Source organism: Drosophila elegans, unplaced genomic scaffold (assembly GCF_018152505.1).
Source record: "Drosophila elegans isolate 14027-0461.03 unplaced genomic scaffold, ASM1815250v1 contig_149, whole genome shotgun sequence".
NCBI lineage: Eukaryota > Metazoa > Arthropoda > Insecta > Diptera > Drosophilidae > Drosophila > Drosophila elegans.
The window spans coordinates 26,388,188-26,412,792 of record NW_024545513.1 but is presented as its reverse complement, the minus strand read 5'-3'; the positions used below and the strand labels follow the sequence as shown (position 1 = coordinate 26,412,792).

Here is a 24,605-nt window from a genome sequence, read left to right as displayed (position 1 = left end):
TTTATATTATTCCGGGCTCAAATCCCCACGCTCACTTGGGCCACTCATGGATTTATATAAATAAAAATATAAAAAAAAAAAAAAAACCAAACAATTCGACAATATTTAAATATAAATAATATGGGTATAAGACGTTATTATACGTCTATGTGTAGATGTAAGTATAATGCATGTAGACAGTATGTATTCAAAGTGTAAATAATAAAAACATTTGAATAAGATGTAGATATTATGGCCTATGTGTAAATAAAAATAATAACCAAAAAATGTAAGTAACCCTAATCATAAAATAAATAATCATACAATTTTACAACAAACACTACACGATAAAACAATTAATTATTCGAAAAAATCTAATAACAAAAAAAAAAAATCTGACTGAAGCCGACTGACTCCCGTTGCCGCCTCTTGGTAAGCGTGTCGGTCATCCACGCCGTAATAATTTTCTTCAAAAAAATCTCTGGCCGTCTTTATTGTCCGGCCTCACAAAAAATTATCGCCAGGCCAACTTGGGTGACCTGCCTGATTTTTGAAACTGGTAACTGGGTCTGATCGGCTCAAGTTTTTTCGCCGCTTCAGGCTTCCCAGTCCTGCTTTCTTTTACTTCACGTTGTTGTTGCCTGTGGACACTGGCGCGCTGCTGCAGCTCAAAAAAAAAATTTGTCGCACCAAGGTACCGGGATTATGTAATCCGCACGTGCACCAAAAAAAAAACTTTACTTGGCGAGGGGAGCTCAGCAGCCTTAACGCCTTGACCGTGACTTTCGTTATGGGCTCTCCTCTTCTCCTATCAACTTCCCGAACTCCGGCTCTCGTGTTTCAAATTTGCCGGGTCAAAGGCCGTTTAACATTTGGGGTGACCATAAAAACAACTCAGTATTTTTCAGTATAAAATCACCCCTGCGCCGACATTCGATATGGCTATCGATAGCTCGGCCACAACAAGTGTGTCAATGGAATCAGGCTTTAACTCCGCAGCATACATTAGAGATGAATAAACTTCGACAATCCCCGCCAAACATCGATAAGACCGATATTTTGAAGACATCTATGACATCGATGTGTTCCCACCTCTAATACAAGTTCGATTTTCTGGACGTCTGAACACATACATAAATCTCGCTTTTCAGATAAAGAAATTATTATTGTCGAAATGGAAAGTGCGGCTAAACTAGATAATTCTAAAAACTCTTCATCGTTGCCACAACGTCAGCAACGGGGAAATCTACCTAATAAAAATATTGGCAAGCATAATGCTCAAAAGCAAAATGACGCCTCCGATGGTAGTCCGGCCGAAAAGAAGGCTCGATTTGGACCAAACACCCAGAATGGTGGTGCCACAGTTGGTGGAGGTGGCTCCAATCAAAGTCAAAATAAGAACTTTGGAAACAAGGGTGGTTTTGCTGGCAACCGCAATCGGAACCGCGGAGGAAACCAAAACCGGAATTTTCCAAGCACCACTAATATAAATGTAAGTTTATTTAATTGATATATATAATTGGGTAGATAATTATTGTTCAAGTATTCTGTACTCCGCCAAATTTTGGGGTACAGCTGTGCATAACTACACCTCCTAATAATATTGCTGAGGAACCCCTGGTAATGTGCGCATATAATACATACAAAAATGTGCATATGTATAATACATAAAACACTTACTGATTACTGTTGCAAATTTATTTATGTATGTACATGTGTTACCCTATGCCCCGCTTACGCACGCATATGTACATAAATTGCCGAATACACACAAAGTACTATTCAATTTTTATTTAGCCTCCTAGAATGCAATAGTATTAAAATATGCAGGTGCATATGTATACATACATATGTACATTCCTAACGGTTTCCAAATAAAAAAATGTATATTACATACGTAAAATTTAATTCATTTGTGTATTTCCACCAGTTGAAAAACACAGTATGATAGTATCATTTTTAAAGAGGGGTTGTCAAAGGTACTTCCACAACTTAGAATTGTTTACACGTTTCAATTATTTACGTATTTTGGTTATTATTCGTGTTGTTCTGAGCACATCTAAAAAAAAAATGTTATTGCTTGACCGATTTAGAAGCAAGCCGTCAAGAAATGTAAAATATAACGGTTAAAAGCAAACGGATAAATAATTGATCGTTGGTATTAAAACTTTTAAAGTATGTACATATGAACATATATATATATGAAACAAGAAAGACAGCAAACTTCGGCAAGCCGAAGTTCATATACCCTTGCAGCTATCGCAAGAATTAAATATTTTTGAAAACATTAAAATTATGATTTACTTGCGTATATGTTTAAAAACATTGAAGCTATGACGATTTGCAGCTTAATTATTTGATTGTTCTATTATATATTTTTATTATTTGTATGGGAGCTATATGATATAGTCGTCCGATTTTGATGAAATTTTAACCATAATTCTGAAATATTTAACCATTGCTATATGTCGAAGAACTAAACAAAAAATTAAAAAACAGCAAAGTTATAATTTTTTTTCATTTATTTCTCCGATTGTTCCTATGGGAGCTATATGCTATAGTCGTCCGATTTTGATGAAATTTAAACCATAATTCTGAATTATTTAACCATTGCTATATGTCGAAGAACTAAACAAAAAATTAAAAAACAGCAAAGTTATAATTTTTTTTCAATTATTTTTCCGATTGTTCCTATGGGAGCTATATGCTGTAGTCGTCCGATTTTGATGTAATTTAAACCATAATTCTGAATTATTTAACCATTGCTATATGTCGAAGAACTAAACAAAAAATTAAAAAACAGCAAAGTTATAATTTTTTTTCAATTATTTTTCCGATTGTTCCTATGGGAGCTATATGCTATAGTCGTCCGATCCGGCTCGTTCCGACTTATATACTACCTGCAATAGAAAGACAACTTTTGGGAAAGTTTCATGCAGATAGCTTTAAAACTGAGAGACTAGTTTGCATATAAACGGACGGACAGACGGACAGACGGACAGACTGACAGACGGACAGACGGACGGACAGACGGACAGACGGACGGACAGACGGACATGGCTAGATCGACTCTACTAGTGATGCTGATCAAGAATATATATACTTTATAGGGTCGGAAACGTCTCCTTCACTGCGTTGCAAACTTCTGACTGAAATTATAATACCCTCTGCAAGGGTATAAAAAGTACATTCATAGATACTTGACTGATCTAGTCGACTCACATACATATGCGTAGTTTCAACCAACGTAGAACCTTTTTTTTCGGATGGATGACACTTTTATTCATAGAAAAAAAATTGCTCGCTATCCATACACCAAATTGAAGTCGATTATGACTTAAAATATAGTAAAAGGTAAAAATAAACTTCCAGCTGATTTTAGTATGTTTTTTTCATACAAATAAACAAGTTATTTATCAATGTAGTTATTTAAGTTTCTGAGGTTTTAGAAAATAAAGAATTATGTGCCGGAGCAAATAAAAAGGAATTAATCAAATTATTGTGTTAAGGTGGTCTTCTACTCTCGAGGCGTGAAATTGAGTGGTTATTTAGGAAATTAATTACAAAAGTTGCACTGCATAGATTTGAAAAGTTTGAAAATTTTGTTTTTAAAAAAATTTTCTGATGTTAGAATGTGCTTTTCATAACACATGTAAAAACTACAGTGGTCCGACCTAAGTCACGTTTTGTCGAGCGGGTTGATCTGAAATCAGAAAAATATAACATTTTCTTAAGATTTGTAGTTACGTCGTTATTTTGAAATTAGCAAAAGTTATGCAACAATAAGTGAAAAATTCATTTTTTACGTCGTTTTTTGACCTCTTAACAGCTTTAAACCGGAAAAAAAAAAATTTCGAAAATCGTATTGGGCAAAACATAGCGGTATGTTTTGAGACAATTGGGAAAAAATATAATATAATCGGACTTGTTCTTCTATAAAGGCTTATTCTGCAGCTATAAATACTTTCGGGAAAACGCGTTAAAAGGTAAATTAAGGTGTATAACTTGGTTGAAATAGGTACCCTACGGTTACCAGGAACATGCGAAAAATATTTGCAGCGTATTCCCAGACACACGAAAATTAAAAATAATGAAATAATATCGATTTTTTGAAACTGCGAGAGAACAATTGATTTTGTTTCGTTTAGCATGATAATAAAAAAACTATATTCTTGCCAAATTTTTTTGAAACACCATCAAGGCCGGTCTTTGGAAATCTGTTACTATTTAAAGTGTTAAGTAGCTTAGCTCTTTACACAAGTACACAGGGGCGTAATGCAAACTTCCCAATGCTGAAAGCCCAACTTAGTTAAACCAATGCTTACTTTCCCTTCATAAGGAATAATAAACCAAGTAGAATTTATAAGTTTTTGTTTAAAGTAGCCTCAGTACGTACTATGTATATTCAAAGCTAATAATACTTAGATCTTACCAAATTATTTAACTTTGTGATTTTAAGTAACAGTTTTGATTTGCCGTGACTTTCAAAATAAAAACGCACATATCTTTCCTCTTCATAAGTTTAGAAATCAAAGGCGACAATGTAGATGATCAATGCTATTTTTTATTTGCAAAAAGCATACTTCAATTGGTTGACCATTCGTAGAGATATAATTAAACAAAATAATTAAAAATTTAGTTTTATTAAATTAAAAATAATGCAATACAAAAGCAATAAGTTTTTTCTTCACACATGGATTGCTTATCGTTATTAATTTGCCCAAATTGGAATAGCTATAGCTAGAGTTTCGAACAGGTGGTCTTTGTTTTGATTTTGAAACAAAAGGTAAGCTTTTGTTGTTTTCCAGAAATAATTGGCCCGCCAACCTGAATTGCCCATTGACACTGATAAGCAAAAAAAGTAAATACTCTATTATTTGGTAAAAGTCCAACAAAGTCGGCCAAAACTTAAGTGTGCTCTACGTTTGCCCATCACTTGTTCTCTTTGCTAAACAAACCTATGTAAATAAAAAAGTCTTAATAATTTGCCTAGAACGTAGAATGTATGGCGTTAGATTATAAGCAAGCTTTTTTGCGCAAGGCTGGAATAGCCAATTACATGTATATTAAAGTGTTTTAATAGAAATATAATTAATTTTTCAAAAAATATAATTTTATGAAGCTTGCAGACACAAAATAAATAAAATCAATAAAAAAAATTTAACTTTTTTCACACAAGAAAATGAAAGGTTTATTTTAAAATGTTTTTAATATAATATTTTTATCATTGCAGAAAATTATGCTTTTTAGTCAAAAGTTAAACTAGGACAAGCCTTATCCGCATAATATAATTTAGGAGAATAGTGTCGGCTGTGAACCTCCTTTTGTTTGACCAATAAAACTTATGCGGCCATTTTTTAACAACTATTAACAAAAAATACCAGTTGGCAAAGAAAGACAGAAGAATACGGATTTTGGTTTTCTTTCTTGTAATTTCAGTCATAAGTTTGAAACGCAGTGAAGGAGTCATTTCCGACTCTATAAAGTATATATATTCTTGATCATCATCACTAGGAGGGTCGATCTAGCCATGTCCGTCTGTCCGTCCGTTTTTACGCAAACTAGTCTCTTAGTTTTAAAGCTATCTGCATGAAACTTTCCCAAAAGTTGTTTTTCTATTACAGGTAGAATATAAGTCGGAACGAGCTGGATCGGACGACTATAGCATATAGCTCCCATAGGAACAATCGGAAAAATAAATGAAAAAAAGTATAAGTCTGGTCTTTTTTATTTTTTTTAGTTCTTCGAGATATAGTACTGTTTAAGTATTTCAGAATTACGGTTTAAATGTCATCAAAATCGGACGACTATAACATAAAGCTCCCATAGGAACAATAAAAATATTAAATTTGTTTTTTTTTAATTTAACTTTTTTATTTGTAGTTCTTTTTGATTAATTACAATTGACAGTTCAGAATTACGCTTTTAATTTTGTTAAAATCAGAAAACGATATCATATAGCTGGCATAGGAATTATCGAATAATTGAGCTGCACCATCATAGCTTCAATGCTTCAAACGCAAGTAAATAATAATTTTAATGTTTTCACGAATCTTTAATTTTTGCAATAGCTGCAAGGGTATATGAACTTCGGCTTGCCGAAGTTTGCTTCCTTTCTTGATTGTATATATCTTCGATATAAAGTGATGGTTTGTTATTTTGGAATTACGGTTTAAATTTGATCTAAATCGGACGACTATATCATATAGCTCTCATGGAAACAATCGGAATATTAAAAAAAAAAAAATTTTAAAAATATTGTAATTTCTCATATTTTCAATTTTTTTTGTAATTGTTTTAGAAATGGAAATTGTAAAACGATTTCATATAGCTGCCATAGGAAAGAACAAATAATTGAAGTGAAAATTGTCGATAATGGGTACTTTACTGAGCTTATTCCTGCGTTTAGTATTTTTCACATACAAAGTATAACGAATATGACTGTTTTTTTGTGTAGGAAACAAGACGGAAATATTCGGGTTTGTCCCAATTTATCGGTAGGAGTAAAAGAAACTAAAAATTTGTCTTGATTGTGAAAACCCCTAAAAAAAATGTATTGTATTATTAAATATGTATTTATTTTCAGAGCATAAAATCGTTCACGTTTTTATATTGTTTATCTGCATGAAGTGCAAAGGCACTTGTTGATTTGGGTGGGTTTCAAAATGTTAAAAATTACCTCCATTTGAAGAATGAGTGGACATATTGGCAATGATTCATTGAAAATTATTGTTTATACAGTGTTAATGATCCGAATATTTTAATAAAAGGAAAAAACATACATTTCCTTTATTAAACGTTGGACATTGAATACCAGTTGGTACAAATAAAAATGAAATATTAAAAGCCATATTTTTTTAATGTTTATAACGGTTTTTGTCTTGACGAAGAGTTGCGAGCCATTTTGAGATGTTAGAATAATACAGTAACATGAAAGCAAACATACTGCGAGTTGATAAATTTATTTTGTGTTCCACTTTCTATAGTCTTCAAGTATCGTTATTTTAATACATAAATATATACTTCATCAAAGGGACGGTGTCTTGATTATAAATCAGAAAATAATACGTATTAAGTACATCAAATATATCAGTCTGAACTCGGTTAATGCTCAGCTTATGTAATGACTTGTAGGTTTGAAAACTCTCCCTTTTTCTCTGTCACACACACGATAAACGTGTATAATTAAAGAAAGGGTTTTTTTATTGAATTGCCAAGCTGTGCTAAGAGCCCCTTACATTAAATGAACCTTTATAAAGTCCGTCTGTAGCACCGATTCAGTCATTGGAGAAATGTGTACCCATAGCAAATTGTAGATTTGAACGTCAATACCTAGTTCTTGAATGCGTTCAGCTGGGTTTAACTGGATTGGCGGTACTGCAGATGTGTCTACATATCAATATCTTGTACTGATACAAATGTATAATACACGTATAGCAAAAGGCCAATACCGAAACACCAAAGCCGGACGTTGTCAATGTACCTGCAAAGAACAACGAACCTGCAACTGCAGTCCAAAACCAACCGAGCCAGAACGCTAACAAAGGCCCAAATCAACGACAAGTGCAAGGCCAAGAACAGGACCAGGGCCCGGGACAGGGACAGGGACAGGGTCATGGAAATCAAGGAGGTCAAGGAAATAACCAAGGCTTCAGAGGTCGTGGCGCTGGCCACAACCAAAGTGGCGGTGGCGGTGGCGGCGGCGGCGCTAGTGCTGGAGGACCCCAGCATCAACAGCAACAACAACATCAGCAGCGCGACAACAGAAACCGCGGTCCCCGCGCGGGAGGTCCAGGAGGCATGAACAGCTCCAACATTGGTGGCGGCGGAGGCGGTGGGCCGCGTGGCGGTGAGGAATTCTTCATTGCCCAGCGATTGCGCAGCATAGCTGGGCCCACTTTTGAACTGGAACCGATTGAACTGCCGACCGAGACGAAGTTCTCCGGACGAAACCGCCTATACGTGGGCAACCTTACCGGGGACATCACCGACGATGAACTGCGTGAAATGTTTAAGCCGTACGGGGAGATCAGCGAGATATTCTCAAACCTTGAAAAGAACTTCACATTTTTGAAGGTCGACTATCATATTAACGCCGAGAAGGCCAAACGCGCCCTAGACGGCTCGATGCGAAAGGGACGCCAGTTGCGCGTCCGTTTTGCACCCAACGCCACCATTTTGCGCGTGAGCAATCTCACACCGTTCGTATCGAACGAGCTGCTATATAAGTCCTTCGAAATCTTCGGCCCTATCGAAAGGGCCAGCATCACCGTCGACGATCGTGGCAAGCACACTGGCGAAGGCATAGTTGAATTCGCCAAGAAGTCATCCGCCAGCGCCTGCCTGCGTCTGTGCAATGAGAAATGCTTTTTCCTGACGGCTTCTCTACGTCCGTGCCTGGTGGATCCGATGGAAGTGAATGACGACAATGATGGGCTGCCGGAAAAGGCGTTTAATAAGAAGATGCCGGATTTCAACCAGGAGCGGAGCATCGGTCCGCGTTTTGCCGATCTCAACTCGTTTGAACATGAGTATGGATCACGCTGGAAGCAACTGCATAATTTGTTCAAAAGCAAGCAGGACGCTCTTAAAAGAGAGCTCAAAATGGAGGAAGACAAATTGGAGGCTCAGATGGAGTACGCTCGCTATGAGCAAGAAACTGAACTTTTGCGTCAAGGTTAGTATTTCACGTTTAAATCGGATTTTCGGTGAGCGAAAGCCATTTTAAGAAATCACATTACTTTTTTGGGGTTAATTAACCCTCTATCAACACATCAACATTAAAAAAAATCGATCGTCATTGTTCTTAAAATGGCTTAAGCTAACCATTTAAAATATGCCAAATAAAAAATTAATTTTAACAAAGCCAAACATTAGCAAGGGGTCAAAGGGACAAGCGGGCAACACTTAACCTACCTCTCTTTAAAAAAGTTAAGTTATTAGTGAAGTTGTTATTTGTACAAAAATAGTTAGTTGCTTGCCTGCAGATGAACTACAACTTTTCAAATCAGAGTTTTACAGTTTAAAACCCTCCATCTTGAGAAAAAGATCGATAATATCAGCTAATAATGGGAGATTCATCTTTTCAATACACGAACATATTTGGAAAATCTTGGCATAGATCACTTAAAAAAACATTGACGAACACAATTAATTCTCGGTATTGGCTTATCAATATATATCTCTGGGAAGGGATCTTCTTGGTCGTTAAGGGAGAACAAATATGTCTCTTTGATGAGACAAGCAAATATGTGCATTTATGCCAGCTTACACAGAAATTAATTTATATATTCCGAAAAATGCAGTACAACGTGGCGCACAGTCTTCTAAGAATAAGATATTGTACTGAAAGAGCCAACAAAGAAATGCTTGCATTTAATCTTAAAATTAAATGAATCTTCTGCAACTTTAAAGTTGTATATAACTTGGCATATTTTCATGTTGAAGTTACGTTTATTGTGGTCGTGAACGTATTCACATATAACAGTTTTAAAAGCAAATTACATGAATATATTATTTGAATGGTAAATCTATTACCTATTATATACACCTCGATTTTAAATGGCAACTCTATCAACTATTTCGTATATACACATTAATTCTGCCAAACCAATCAATGGCGGCTAGCACGGACATTTAAGGAATCTTCTACTTTTTTCCAGAATTGAGAAAGCGCGAAGTGGACAACGAACGAAAGAAGTTGGAATGGGAGATGCGCGAAAAGCAAGCCGAAGAGATGCGCAAGCGCGAAGAAGAAACAATGCGTCGTCATCAGGGCGAGATGCAGAATGTTATGAATCGTCAGGAAGAGGACATTCTCCGTCGGCAGCAGGAAAACAACCTGTTTATGCAGGCTCAGCAGCTTAATTCTTTGCTAGATCAGCAGGAAGGATTCGGTAACGGAGGAGGCGGCAACAACTCCAGCTTTGACAACTTTGGAGGAAACAGCAATTCACCATTTGAAGTTTTCAGAGGTAAGGATTCAAATTCTGTTATTCCCTTAATCCCGTTGCTATTTCCAATTCTTACAATAGGCAATCCAAAAAACAACTCCACTATGGTTGGAAACAATCCTGGTCCTGGAGGAACCAATACACAGGTATGTTCAAGTCCAAACTACTTTTTTACGAAGTGTTTGATAACCAGATCTCTGGTAAAGTTTCTGTCTATCGCTTTCATAAAAGTGTAACCCAATACATAACTCATACAATTTTAGAGTTTATACTGACCATTCTTCAGGTCTGTTTCCTCCGAAACCTTTAAGACCATTTTCCTTGTATTGAATCTTCGGGGAAGTCCAGAACCAAATAATCTAATATGGGAGGAAAACTCACGGTCTACAGAAGCTTACTTCTAAAAAACTGAGTTTTACCAGTATGAATAATTTAATTTTCATCTACTTCTTTTGAACTAATTATGAAACCGGAAATGCATACCTGTACATTTTTTCTGGAAGTGTACAAAACATTTTTTACAACAGGGGGCAGGCGTCTTCACTTTCATATACAGGGTGGCTGATTAATATTGCTACATTAAGAAACTCGAACCACTTATTTTAGAGACGTGTTCACGTCGTCACGGTAAGGTTAAATTTACGAAAAGGGGACCACAATAAATCTAGTTTCGTTTGCTTCTCTAAACTTATAGAGCTCTAAACAAGAAGAGCCAACAACTCTGTAAAACTATACCAAAAAAAGTCATAACAGACTCATTCGTCAGCTGGTAATATTTACATTAACAAAAAGCAAAAATATGCGTGCTGAAATGAAATATCAAGGTAGAAGTGACTTCGTGGGTGTGGATCTTTGCCGATCTGGTAACTCCTGAACTAACAGGAAATTATTTTTTTCAAAAGATTTTTTGAAAAAAATACGCAATTTTTGTTATTTTAATGCAACCTCCGGCTTTGTAGAACAGAAGCAGGCGCAATCGCAATAACACCACAAGGAAAAACTGTATGGTCGCCCGAGACCAAAGAAACTAATGGAATGTGGAGTTTTTCAAAATCAGCTTTTTGGGAACATTTGATTGAAATTATAATTTGCTTGGCTTTCTGAGGGCTTGCACATCCTTTTGTTGAAACTATTTAAAGATTTGTGTCGACATGCTTAAGTAGATACAGTTTAGCACCTTTGGCAAAATTCCAAGCAAATCCGTCAGTCAACTTTGTTTAGTGGGCAATTAATTTTTATTTTCCAAGTTATTCGTATCTTTGAGCATAATTGTCTACTATAACTATATGCTGTTAGTCTTATGAGGAGAAGATCTTTGTCGAAACTCTCGGCTTTGTTTGTATAACAACAACGACAGCAGCAATAGTTCTGTCTACTGAACTGAAACGATTTGATAGTATTCTTATATTTTATTGTCCCAATAGTCTATTTTCAGTCTCCAAAATACATAAAAAGTACAAAGAAACGTTATTGTCGTGTGCCTAGTACTCAGATCGATGAAATTTATTCGTCAGCTATGGGAAAGAGCGAGTGGCAAATAATTTGCGGACACTTTGCGTCAGGTTCTTTGCTCTCCTCGGTACTCAGATGGACGAGAAAATATCAAAATATTGCAAATCGTTGCAACGAGATCTTTTGGGTTAACGTTCGAAAAAAAAAGATTCTTTTAATGTTTGATTTGTCAACGCTGAGTGTTTTTCAAATCAAAAAATGTACGGAAAACCCCATAAAATTGGAATATAGTACAGACGAGTAAATTTCACTGACTGCCAATACTTCTAAAAATATAGGAGTATATGGACATTGATAATCATTGTAAGTTTTTATATTACATTATTAAATATTTGTACACATATACAATATATGTATATAATTGATTTGTTTAACGTTAATCAAGAATCCCAGCTGGATGACAGTAAGACCGTAGCAACCCCAGCTTGGATGAACTCTCGTCAAAAATTCGGTCACCCTAGAAATATTAAATTTTAGCGCCAGCGATATTGTTCTTCGATCTGATTACTAGGATTCCAAAGAAATACGACCCTAACAGGTGGCGCCACTTGCAATTCATTGACGCAGCAAACAATTAAAACGTGCCGCCATCTGTCATAATTCTTTGATGCGATGCCAACATGCTCTGCTTATGTAAAACAAACATGCTTGGTCATTCTAGCGCTTTTAGTTCCTGAGATCTGAACGTTCATACAGACAGCTGGCCATTAACTCTGATAAAGAATACTTATTCTAATACGGTTGGTTACGCTTGCTTCTACCTGTAACATAACTTTCAACGAATGAAATATAGGCTTTAACTCTATGAGTAAAGGGTAAAATACGCTGATTACTTAACTAGTTCTTGTTTTCAAAGCGGCTTTTATCAGCCACCCTGTATTCACTCAATTGCTTATAAACTGGGATGCATTTAGGACTTGGTTTGGGATCCCGGCTCTATTTTTGTAGGTATTTGGTTTTTGCTTTTTGAACCACTTCTCATTTATTATTTTATTTCTTTTATTCTTTTTTCAAACGAGGTAAAATGTGTAATTTTTTTTGATATACTAAACAAAAGGTGAGAATGAATTCCTGGGGATATGCGGCGGTTATGCATTTTACCTTGGGCGTGGTGGGCAACAGTCACACATATTTTTAACCAGATGTGGGCTCATATATAAGACACTTTTTTCCCTTTTTGAATTGGGCTCCACATGGCTAAGTAACACTGAATTGAACAATTGTATTTCATTGCTTGAATAGGAATCCTTCGCTTTTGAATTTGGGGTTAACAATATGAACCAAGGCGGAAATCAACGCGGAAATAATGGCGGAGGAAATAATGTCCCATGGGGACGCCGACGTTTTTAGACACTGGAGCACGCATATGCGGATGAAAAATAACGTACTCTCTAACTTATTGATTACGTTTTGTATTTGACTTTTTGCTCGTTCACGAGTGATATGTGAAAAAAACTAATATAAATGGATCGTCTATTCGAATGCACCCAAATATGAGATGATTTAATATTTTGTCAAATATTTTAATCGTCAATCGGTCCCAACAAAGAGTCAACCATGGATAATGACACACAAAGGATAAACCTTGAAAACACAGAATTCAAAACCCAAAATGCTTGCACATAAAAGTGCAGAATTTCTGAAAAAAAACTTTAAAAATATTTTTAACATTGCGTACATCTATTTAATCATAAAGATAATTTTAGATATATGTATATAGGCACTACTTTCTCCAGTAATATGATTCTTTATTTTTTGTTTTTCATTCAAATGAAATATATAGAAAAACATAATTAATCGACCAAATGAATTTAAAGATGTAAAGCTATTATTAATTCCATTAAGTCAAAAAACGGTGAGTATTACGGATGAGCGCAAGGACTCTAAGCTCTATCTGGTCTGGATCTTTCAATTGGGTTAGTCTCATGGATATAAATGGATGAAAAGAAATTCAACAAAATTCGATATTTTTACAAGAAATATTTTTTAATTTTTTATGATTTGAAACATTTGTAAAGAATAATAAGGTTTTAAAATTAAATTATGGTTATATAATCCTTCACTTTGTCGAAATCTAAAGTTTTACAACTCCAACAATTTTTGGTCGGGACCGGGACCTCAACTGAAAGCAGCATCGAGAAGCGACTTTAACCTCGGGAAGAGGTTTTTAAATTTAAATTTTAATTTTTTTTCAACAAATTTTGTTGATTATATTTTGTTATGACTTTATTTTTTTGATGACTTTATTAAAGGTGTTTTTTTTTTTTTATAATTTTATTTTAGCATTTTTTTTTTTTTTGAAATCTGGTTCTATGTAAAGTTTTGGTTTTGAAAACACTGGTGAAGTGCCATTCTGGCAGTTTTTTGATGAAGATAGGCACACTGCAAAGAAGTCTTAACAAATTTCGGTTAAGTAAAAGGGAAATTGGATTTTATTAAAATTTGGGAAACTAAAAGGGTGTTTTCTTGTTGGAAAAATTTGTCAAGATTAAGCAATAGTGTTAAATTCTTTTGTTAAAAAATCCAAACCATACTTTCATAATTTCACAATGATTTTCCACCATATATACTCTCTTGCTTATTAAATCGTTTGGTTTATGCTGATTTCATGCCTCACAAACATTGGGACAGTTAAGAGTAAGGTAAAATCATAAAACCTTACTCTCAGCATTTAATATAGTAGTTTTAGGATTTCATTTTCTCGAAAAAAAAAGTTAATTTAAGTTCCACGCGTTGCGCATTTGTCCCAAAAATTCCAAACAAAACAATTGTATATATACGAAAAGAGTAACAAATCGAATTTGTTTCAAACCCGGATGAAATTATGAATTATGAATTGAAGCTGGGAGAGAAACGGCAGCGAACAATTTAAAATTGTGATGGGGACTTCAACCTTTTTTTTCATCATCTAAAAATCTGTACTAAATATAATTTTAAAAATGTTAAGTCTTTTGAATTGTTTTTGCCAGAACTTGCAACGAGATATGGTCGCCCTTCTGTTGCTATACAGTTTCACCGCTTCGCTTTAAAACTTTTGTTCCCGTAATACTCTTATGCGCCCGTAAGCTAAGTTAATATTTTTAACTTAGCTTACGGTCGCATAAGAGTATTACGAGATTTTTTATTTTCTAAGTACAACCTTTAAAAACGTGATTTTTTTTAATCAATCGACCTTTAAATGGTCCGAATATGAAAGTTCAAAGAGGAGTATAACAATACCTGGCTTTTTTTCAATCCATTTGAAATATTTACTCTCCGTCGATCTTACTATGTTTACAGTGATCAAGTTAAAGGTCACTCGATAGTTTTGTAACTCTTATTTAGACGCTTATTGGTACAAAGTGAAGACTTTTGCTGGCCAAAAATATAAAATAGCAAATAGTGGTGCCCGAGCGAGAATCGTTTTTTTATGAATTTAAAATAAAGGGCTAGTTAATCGTTTTACTTTACGTGGACATACCTAAGCACAACCGTTTATTGTTAATATTAAGTATAATTTAGATATTAATATTCGGATCTGAAAAAGCCTTAGGTTTGTAACAATGTTGTCTTACTAATTCTTCAATTTTTGCTTTCACTCGGATGATTAGAAACCATTAGTACTGCAAAATTCATTATTGGATGACAATTGCTGTTTATGCTCAGCCTCATTGAAATGCTACGAAAAGTATAATGCTTGAAATATTTGTATACCCTTGCAGAGGGTATTATAATTTCAGTCAGAAGTTTGCAACGCAGTGAAGGTTTCCGACCCCATAAAGTATATATATTTTTGATCAGAATCCCTAGGAGAGTCGATCTAGCCAAGTCCGTCTGTCCATCCGTTTCTACGCAAACTAGTCTCTTAGTTATAAAGAAAAAAAAAAAAGTTGTTTTTCTATTGCAGGTAGTACATAAGTCGGAACGAGACGGATTGGACGACTGTAGCATATATATAGCTCCCATAGGAACAATTGGAAAAATAAATGAAAAAAAGTATAAGTCTGGTCTTTTTTATTTTTTTTTAGTTCTTCGAGATATAGAAATGGTTAAATATTTCCGAATTATGGTTTAAATTTCATCAAAATCGGACGACTATAACATAAAGCTCCCATGGGAACAATACAAATATTTAGTAATTTTTTTTTTTTTAATTCTTTTTGATTTATTAAAATATAATTGAGCTGCAAATCATCATAGCTTTAATGTCTTTAAACATATACGCAAGTAAATCATAATTTTAATGTTTTCAAGAATATTTTATTTTTGCAAAGCAGCAAGAGTATATGAACTTCGGCTTGCCGAAATTTGATTCCTTTCTTGTTTCATATAAAAACTATGGATAAAAGAAGAAACAAGTTTTCTGAATATTAGACCTTTACTATTATTTTATTAAAAATTGGTACTTCTACGAAACTTTTACAAGAAACGCTTAATTTTACCGTTATTTAAATAAAAAAAGCCTTTACTGTGAAAATGATCGCAGCATTAAAAGTGCTGCGATGGAAACTCTCTTTTTGAGAGAAATGCACGACTTTAAATGTCAGTTTGTTTGGTACTGACATACACATACCGGTTTTTCATTCGCGTCGCTTGTAAAAACAATTTAAATCGTATCTGGCAATGAAGATCAATTGATGTATTGTTTCGAGCAACTCGAGCAATTTTGAAATATTATTTCGTGCAAGAAAAAACCGCTGTGGAATCTTGCAGACAGTTTTTTTCTGTTCTGGAAAAAAACAAACTACCGATTTAAACCGCTGAACAGTGGTTCAGGCGATTTAGAAGTGGTAAGTTTGTTACCGAAACATCCAAGTTTGCCGGACGACTAGTAACCGTTGATGTGCATAAAATCATGGAAATAGTGAATCGAGATCGTCATGTGACCATTAGAAGCATTGCAGAGCCCAAACTAAGCTATTAAACCGTCTATAGGCACTTGAAGGCGGAAAAGATGTCAATAAGAAACTTGATGTTTGGGTGCCTCATGAGTTATTTCAAAATAACCTTTTGAACCGCAATAAACTCGACAGATTTCTGAATCGGTTGGTCGCTAGCGATGAAAAATGGATTATATATGAAAACGCCAAGCGTTAAAGATCCTGTTCGACGCACGGTGATTAAATGTTAGGCAGGTTATACTGAGAGCATGGTGAAATATCAGAAATATCCATTATTATGTGCTGCCCTATAGCCAAATCACTGATTCTTGCCTCTACTGCACTTGCACTTGCAACAGAAGCGGCCAGCCATTGTGAATCAGAAATTGAGTTCAAAAAAGGCTTGTAAATATCGAGTCACCTAGTTTTTCGGCCATAGGGCCAAGGACTTCTTCAAGAGAGGCATATACAAATTACCATCAATATGGAAACAAATAATCGAACTAAATGGTACATATAGCTTTTTAATCGGAGAATTCAAACTGTGGTAAAATAATCGTTAAAAAATCCACTGGTCTGTCATTACCAAACAACCTAATATTTATCAGTCTAGGTCAGAGATGTTATTACTATTAATATTTTAAAATTATTTTTTAGCTCATCAAAAGTTATAGCCTGATTCCATTGCCGCATTAGTGGACTTTTTAAATGTGCCTGATTCCATTGGCGCATTAGCATTTAGTTAATGCTACTAATTGCGACCGAGACATTTGCAGTAATGCATTGTGGTACTGCGAGCAGAATTTGCAGCGTGCGCTCTAGGTTTGTCATTTTTATACAAAATTGATTTTATATTCAAAAGCCATCAAAAATTGTGCCAACCTTGTTTATGGAAAACAGTTGTAGTGGTGGCACGAGCAAAATATCGTTAAACATCGGTATTTTCCGGTATTTTTTCTAAAAAGGTTTGGGGCGAATGGTTTTTAATCGCATTTAAAAATCGCATTCATTTAGCCTTATGGGATTCCCTGTGTAAATAAATGCGCATTTGGCTGAATGCGTTTTAATGCGGCAATTGAATCAGGCTATTATTCTCTTACGAATACATCGTCGTTGCTGGAAGGATGATCTTACCACAACTTCAAAATTAAACAACTTAAAACCGTACTATTATCTAACCTATTTTCTAACAGCTACGCCTCAGCATAATATATAATTACCTGAACATGCGGTAATCACCTTCGAGCAGCTTTAAATAGCTATTACCCAGTTAAGGTATTTGTGCTTGCTGGTTATAGCATAGTTTTGAGCACTACGATTTGGGAGAGAATGCAATAATATTATAACCTTTTTGATGCAATATGGAAAATAAAATAACGATTAAGTAATACAAAGGATAACCAGTATAATTGTGTGAGCTGCAACGGCATTAACTTAAAACACTTCAGTTTTAGTTGAATTAAAGTTTAACTTCTTAAGATATATTGTTTTTAATCTTTTAACATTTCTCGTGGCAATGATTGGTAATTTAACTATTGGTTTTTGGGAAAAGATCGAGGCGTGTAATAAACATAGTGACAACGTCCTGCGATTTCTCAAAGAATGGCTCTTCGAGAAGGATGAGTATTACAATACCATGGCGAATGGGAAAAGGTAATGCCTGCCCTTGTAAAATTTTATTAATTTACTTCCCAACAGCTACAACAATTTAATTACTTTCATATTCAAGTTTTTTTACAGGTTTATTTAATGAATGTGATGGCTTGCATCGTATATAATATACAAAAATGTTGGAATCATTTAAGATGACACTTTTGCACTGTTTCGTTTGATAAAACGATTTTTGGGAAGTTGTCTTTAACGGCATAATGAACACTTGGGGATCAAATCGGATTGCTTCTGCCATCAACTAATTACATTAACAGAAACTTTTCTGTGACTTTCGCACCGTTCATTTATATACCATTTTTTGTCGCCCGTTTGCTTAAAAAGTCTCATCCACTGCAGAAAAAATAAATTACATACTATGACTGAAGCAGAAAGCGGACAGAGGCTTACTACCGAAAGGGGTCTACTATATATTTAAAAAAGGCCTAACGGGTCTAGTATTGTTTAAAATTGTTATACCCTTGCAGAGGACAAAGCAGTGAAGGAGACATTTCCGACCCTATAAAATCACCAAGAGTGGCGATCTAGTCATGTCCGTCTGTCCGTACGTCCGTTTCTACGCAATCTTTAAAACTATTTGCATAACACTTTTTCAAAGGTTGTCTTTCTATTGCAGAAAGGATATAAGTCGGAAAGAGCCGGATCGGACCACTATATCTTAAAGCACCCATATAAACAATCGAAAAACTGATAAAAACAATTTAGAACTTCGCTGTTTTTTAATTTTTTTTTAATATTTCAGAACTACGGTCTTAATCTTCTTAAAATCGGGCGAATATATCATAATGCTCCTTTCGGAGCAATCATAAAAATAAAATAAAATAAATTACGAAATATTATAACTTTTATGTTTTTTTTTTCGAATTGATATTCTTTGAGATATAGTAATGTTTTACTATTTCAGAATTACGTGTTTAATATATTTTTAAAATCTGACACCGATGTCAAATAGCTGCCATAGGAACGACCGAATAATTTAGCGAAAAGGCATCTTAACTTAACTCTTGTTAAACATGAAGGATTGCTGCAGGGGTATATTAACTACGGCTTGCCGAAGTCGCTTCTTTTCCTGCTTTTAATGAATTAAAATAAAGCAATTTAAATGAAGAATTTTTCATTTTTTAAATGAAAGGCACATATTTTTTGATATGAATAAGTAGGTAGAACATGTACGATTCCTACGATTTACCATATATTTGACATCAAGATAGGAACAAAGTATCAATTTAACTAAAACCCGATAAATAGCTTTTAAATATTTTGCGTGGGAACCTTAGCTGGGCTTTTGTAAGATAACACAAACCTTTGCATACAACATATTCTAATTTCGCTAAAATTTGCTTTTTTGAATTTTAAGAGCTTATTCGAAAAAATTGTAATGTTAGGTTAGGAAAGGGAGTGCATTGTAGCAAGAAATTTCGCAAAGACAACAAAATTCCTACTTATGGATTTTTCGAACGGCAGCACAAAGGATACAAAGAAAATGTATTACAATTACAAATTCCAGTGGGCGAAAACCAAAAAAACTTCAATCACTTTAAAAGGAATGCTTGCTTCTTCAAATTTTAAACAAGAATAAAAACCATTAATATGTGTCGTATTCTTTCAACAATCTAAACTCATTGAATAAGCATAAAACCAAGAATAAGCATATCCATTTGCCTCTGAAATAATCGATGCGACAAAATCAAATCTTCTCAATCGTGATTTTGAATCCCAGCACAAACAGATAAGATAATACATATAACGGCGATTCAGTCTTCACCAATCCAAAACATACATTGAAGGTGTTTTCGAAACATAATCAAAATACTTTTTTTAGAGCTTTAAGAGGTTACCACCAGTTGCGGGCAAAAACAGGTTATTTCGCTTTTTATGTAACGAAATAACATAACCGTTTTAAACGATCAGTATCTTGCTTAAAAGTATATATTTAATCCACTTTGGTACTTTTATTATTTCAAAATATTCAGTAATTAATACAAAAAAAATGTGATAAATAAATGTCCTTTTTCTGATGTTGTTTTGCGGTGACCAAAATTCTAGAGAACTGGCTCATCTGCAAAAAAAATGGCAAATGGATCAGTTAAGTAAGACCTTATACTAGTCTTTAATTATCGGTTAAAAAATAAAAAAAAATGTATTAGTTTTGGTTAACAATTAAACATTTTTCTGGATTTTCCAAAGAAAAACCATTTTTATTGATAAAAAGTGAAACGATTAAAGTCTTCAATTTGAAGTGTTAAAAAATTACGCGAAAAAGTTTCAAGTTAATTTTATTTAAATAATGAAAGTAAAAAGCCTAAAAAATAGTGAAGATATAATTTAAAACTTGCTATCACATAACGCAGTTGCAATTTTATTTTAAGTGCGTTGAAAGTTAAAGTTTAATGTTTATTGAATAATGATTATTGCTTCCTAGCTATATGGTAAATACCTTGTAGTTCTTGTTAGTCCAAAATATGATTTTTTAGTTACAATTGTTTTTGATGGTGTTGCGACTTAATTAAATTTAATTTTATTCAATATTTTTTAAGGATAACCTTTTGAATTTTGGAAAAAGTGGGACGACTATATCTTTTCCGGTTTAAGGGGAGTAATACCCGTAAGGGCCGAAGAAAAGTGATTTTATGCCACTTTTTATACCCTTGTAGAGGAATTCAGAAGTTTGCAACGCAGTGAAGGAGACATTTCCGACCCTATAATGTATATATATATAAATAAATATATATATATTCTTGATCAGCATCACTAGACGATCTAGCCATGTCCGTCTGTCCGTCCGTTTCTACGCAAACTAGTCTCTCAGTTTTAAAGCTATCTGCATGAAACTTTCCCAAAAGTTGTCTTTCTATTGCAGGTAGTATATAATTCGGAACGAGCCGGATCGGACGACTATAGCATATAGCTCCCATAGGAACAATCGAAAAAATAAACAAAAAAATTATAACTTTGCTGTTTTTTATTTTTTTTATTTAGTTCTTCGACTATAGTAATAGTTAAATATTTCCGAATTACGGTTTAAATTTCATCAAAATCGGACGACTATATCATATAGCTCCCATAGAAACAATCGAAAAAAAATTATAACTTTGCTGTTTTTTAATTTTTTTTTTAGTTCTTCGACATATAGTAATGGTTAATAAATAAATAGAAATACAAATATATAAAATAACTTTCTCATAATTGAACTGCAAAACATTATAGCTTCAATGTTTTTAAACATATACGCAAGTAAATCATAATTTTAATGTTTTCAAAAATATTTAATTCTTGCAATAGCTGCAAGGGTATATGAACTTCGGCTTGCAGAAGTTTGCTTCCTTTCTTGTTTTTTAATAATAGTACACATAAAATTGACTTCATTTATATTTATGGCAATGTTTGAATGAAAAAAACATATTTTACATTATGAAAAATGGAAACTTGATTGACTTATTACGGTTCCCGCAAGTCGTGCCGTTGACATCGAAATTGACGTAGGCGATGAAAATGATTTTTTTTTTCATGTCCTTAGACCGAAGGTAGTTTCGGTTCATTATTTTTTTTTTGCAATTCTCTACTCCAATTTGAAAAACATGGTTTTGAGAAAAAATCGATTATTTCAAACGTCTTCGGGTACTTTTCCCCTTAACAAGTATTTCTTTTCTGAGTTTTTTCACGGTCGGTTTTATTCACCCAGAAGCTGTCGAGTTGGCCTAATCATTAATTGTATATTGATCAATAGGTAATTTTTAATTCAAAAATCATAAGTTTACAGAAATAAATATGTTTTATTTGTCAAAAAGCAGCTTGGTAAGCTACCGAAAAGCGCATTTTCAAGTAAGATCTTCGAAACTCTACTGGTTCATTTAAGCTTTAATAAATGATACTTTGGTTTGTCTTGTGATTCAATGTTTTTGAAAAAAGGAATAAAATTAATCGCACAGGAAACAATCAAAAATCGATTAATTGTGATAGGACAAGTTCTAAGAAAAACACTTTACAAAGTATACTTTAAGTTCGACACGAAAAGAATAGGTACCATCTTTCTGATGTAGTTTTGGTTGTAAAATAATTGGCACAGGTGCCTATGTAGAAACACGACAAAATTGTAAATGGCACAGCGCGAACCTCTTAAGTGACCAAATTGATCTGTGAAAACATTTGTTGTTTTATGGATGGTTGGTCTCCAAAATAATTGCGTGTGGATTTGCGGGGTCGAGCCAGCTTTTAGCTTTGACCGAAGCAATATTCTCGAGATCGCAATATGGTGTCTTTGCTCGCGACAGAAGTCCAATCGACTGCCAGCAAAGCGCTAGAATATACCAGGTAATCTATGTTAATATGTATCAGACACTTAAGCTTTAAAGTGTTTTTTAAAATTACTATTGTTTGTTCAACGTTTGCTTGGTTTTTGGACCGGTCGACGTGGGTTTTCTGTCGATTTCCGATTTTTTTTTTGCAGCCATCCCCTCAATTAAGCTGCATTTTAAAAGTTAAGATTTAAGGAATTTTCAACTAATCCAGTTTATGTTTGCAGGAGATCAAACGCCTTGACGAGCCTTTACACGACTTTGGTACAGACGTCACCCTTCCAGACACGGATTTGGATATGATGGTATTCGCATTGGAACATATATCAACTAAGTTGCTTAACACAGATATTGTAAATATTATTGGAAACTTTAAAAAGAGCACACAGTTAAATGGTGGACAAAACCTAATTAAAAACCTGCATATTAAACTTAATTGGGCTGATTGTTTTTATACTTTCTGCGGGGATAGTCAATCATAGTTTCAGGAATTGTTACACTCCCAAAGATAATTCAACTCTTCAGGCCCTCAGGTGTCACTGCACAGCGAAGAAAAAAGTTTCGTGAGTTTTAAGGTGTTCTCAATAAGGTATAAAAATAATAAACTTTAACTTTTATACTTGTGGAAAACGCCGTCAATGTTCAAGTCTAAATTTCAGATGCAAAATGGTAGGCAACTATAATAATTTCTAAGATTCATTATTAAATACACAATCGAATACAGTCACTAACTCTAGATTTATTGGCAGAAGATATAAAGATCAAATAAAAAATGTTATAACTCAAATTTAGCTTAACTTGAATTGTTTACTAGAGTCAATGTGGTTAGAGTTATGAAAGTTTGACTGTAGTATCTTTTTAAGAAATTGGATCCGAATACATTTTTTATTGAACACAAAATTGATTCATAATAAAATAAGATGATAAACCCAATTTTTTTTTTGCTTATTGTACATATCGTGTGTGCATATCAAGTACATATCCCACATACTGTACAACATATTATCCTTGCATGATTTTAGTCAAAGGTTTTTACGAAATGAAAGCTGAAAAAAATTGGAGTCTTGGAAGCACGCCATGATTCGTAACGAATTTATCGAGAATTGTTTATGGGACTCTGTCTTTTATCCAAACTTCAAAAACTATTTCCCTTCGCGAATTCATTGAATCAAAAAATCAGAAAATCTTGATACTACTTTACAGAACCTTTTATTTAATAAAGAGCGTTTGGTTGGATTACCATTAAACCATGTCTGCACACCTTTAGAACACGGACTTAAAAACTATAGAAGACCTGTTAACTGATTCGGACCTTTAATGAATGTTGCTCATTATATTGATATTTTGTTTTTATAAGATTACAAATAGTGTACGCATCCAAATTTTTATGGTATTTGGCTAAAGAACTATGAACAAATTAGTTTACTACAGAGTTTTTGAAAACAACATAGCTATTAAAGACGTTTGCTAAATACTAAAATTAAATTAAATTTAAAAAAATCTAATTTTTTTTATTTTAATTTCTTAATGTATATTTATTTAAGAATACACACAGAAATTATCATTCCGGTAAATATTTTCTAAGTAATATGCAAATTTTAAAAGGTAAGGTAAAAGTACAAGTACAAACTTCAATATGTTGTTTTTAAAGTCGGTGACCAACATTACTCGAAAACTTCTAATTCGATTAGTGTCAAATTTTAACATGAGCTTCTTAAATATATGCTTTAGTAATTAATCGTAATTTTTTTTCACAGCGTAACATTTTTTCTTTTTATAAAAATATAAGTTTTTCTTTTAAAACTGTCATTTTGTTAAAAAAAGAGTATTTTGCTTGTTCCTTCAATTAATTACTAGTTTCAACATTACTTCAACGAATCCGAAGCTCCCGAAAATCAGCTACAGCTTTTTTTCCAAATAAACATTTTTACTGATACTAAGTCTTAAAATACAGTTAAAGAATACCTTAATATGTGAACAAATTTTTAGATTAATAAATCTAAGTTTTCGCAAAAAATATTCTGGAAAATTCGTTTTTTTTCGGACTTCTAACTGTATATAAAGATAATTGGCTAGAGAAACATTACGGTGTTCTTTGAAGTTGATTAGTTTTTTTTCTAACAATTTTGTATGCGAAAAGTAAATGTTTTGAAAAGTTGAACCTTAAAATTTAAACGTGTTATATTGAAATATATTAATTAAATGACGCATTTTTATATGGGTCTTTAAAACAAAAACTTTGTTAGCACAGTGTATTAAATTTGTTCCTGTTTTAAATCTATATTATTATATTTCGCATTGAAAAAACCATAACCTGTCCTAACCACGAATAATTGTTT

At 33.6% G+C, this 24,605-nt stretch overlaps 1 protein-coding gene across 2 annotated transcripts; it reads left to right on the top strand.

Moving 5' to 3' along the window:
- Positions 1 to 1,068: 1,068 nt before the first annotated feature.
- On the top strand, positions 1,069 to 22,763 carry LOC108145590 (protein no-on-transient A). 2 transcript variants are annotated; one of them, XM_017271120.2, is made up of 5 exons: positions 1,069 to 1,471; positions 7,417 to 8,656; positions 9,642 to 9,953; positions 10,014 to 10,078; positions 22,494 to 22,763. In XM_017271120.2, the coding sequence occupies exons 1-5, from the start codon at positions 1,154 to 1,156 to the stop codon at positions 22,746 to 22,748; spliced, it is 2,190 nt and encodes a 729-aa protein (XP_017126609.1). In that variant the 5' UTR covers positions 1,069 to 1,153; the 3' UTR covers positions 22,749 to 22,763. The 2 variants fall into 2 exon arrangements, with proteins under 2 accessions (XP_017126609.1, XP_017126610.1); XM_017271121.2 differs by lacking the exon at positions 22,494 to 22,763 and adding an exon at positions 12,687 to 13,254 and having other exon boundaries at positions 1,071 to 1,471.
- Positions 22,764 to 24,605: the final 1,842 nt, after the last annotated feature.

Excerpts from the sequence above, each read along its gene's own strand:
- LOC108145590 (XM_017271120.2), top strand. The coding sequence starts at position 1,154 with ATGGAAAGTGCGGCTAAACTAGATAATTCTAAAAACTCTTCATCGTTG. Across the intron at positions 1,472-7,416 it reads CAAGCACCACTAATATAAAT|CAAAAGGCCAATACCGAAAC; the intron begins GTAAGTTTATTT and ends ATACACGTATAG. Across the intron at positions 10,079-22,493 it reads CTGGAGGAACCAATACACAG|GAGATCAAACGCCTTGACGA; the intron begins GTATGTTCAAGT and ends TTATGTTTGCAG.